This window comes from Alligator sinensis, unplaced genomic scaffold, assembly GCF_000455745.1.
Source record: "Alligator sinensis unplaced genomic scaffold, ASM45574v1 scaffold1667_1, whole genome shotgun sequence".
Taxonomy (NCBI): Eukaryota; Metazoa; Chordata; order Crocodylia; family Alligatoridae; genus Alligator; species Alligator sinensis.
The window spans coordinates 1,053,210-1,053,738 of record NW_005842504.1 but is presented as its reverse complement, the minus strand read 5'-3'; the positions used below and the strand labels follow the sequence as shown (position 1 = coordinate 1,053,738).

Here is a 529-nt window from a genome sequence, read left to right as displayed (position 1 = left end):
TCCCCGCAGACACCTTCGCCAGCAAGGTGGCGGCCCTGCAGGACCAGTGCGCCGACGCCTCCATCGGCAACGTGACGGGCAGCAACGCGGTGAACGTCTTCCTGGGGCTCGGCGTGGCCTGGTCGGTGGCGGCCGTGTACTGGGCGGCGCAGGGCCAGGACTTCCACGTGCAGACGGGCACGCTGGCCTTCTCCGTCACCCTCTTCACCATCTTCGCCTTCGTCTGCATCGGCGTCCTGCTCTACCGGCGCCGGCCCCAAATCGGCGGCGAGCTGGGCGGCCCCCGCACCCCGAAGCTCCTCACCGTCGGCCTCTTCCTCGGCCTCTGGTTCCTCTACATCCTCTTCTCCAGCCTCGAGGCCTACTGCCACATCAAGGGCTTCTGAGCCCCCCGCCATGGGGGTGGGGCCGGCACCCCCGCGCTCCAGCCCCCGCCCCAGGGACCTGGCGCCCCCATGTCCTGTGTGTGTGCGTGTGTGTGTGGGGCCCGTGCGTGGGGCCGGGGAGCGTGGACTCTGCTGGCGGCGGG

General features: G+C 71.3%; 1 protein-coding gene across 1 annotated transcript in view; it reads left to right on the top strand.

Moving 5' to 3' along the window:
• Nucleotides 1-386, top strand: part of LOC102380840 (sodium/calcium exchanger 2) — a 12,488-nt gene extending 12,102 nt beyond the window's left edge. Inside the window, exon 8 of the mRNA XM_014523552.1 lies at nt 10-386. Coding sequence (XP_014379038.1) covers nt 10-386 — 377 coding nt within the window. The remainder of the gene's footprint in view (nt 1-9) is intronic.
• The last annotated feature ends 143 nt before the right edge of the window (nt 387-529 follow it).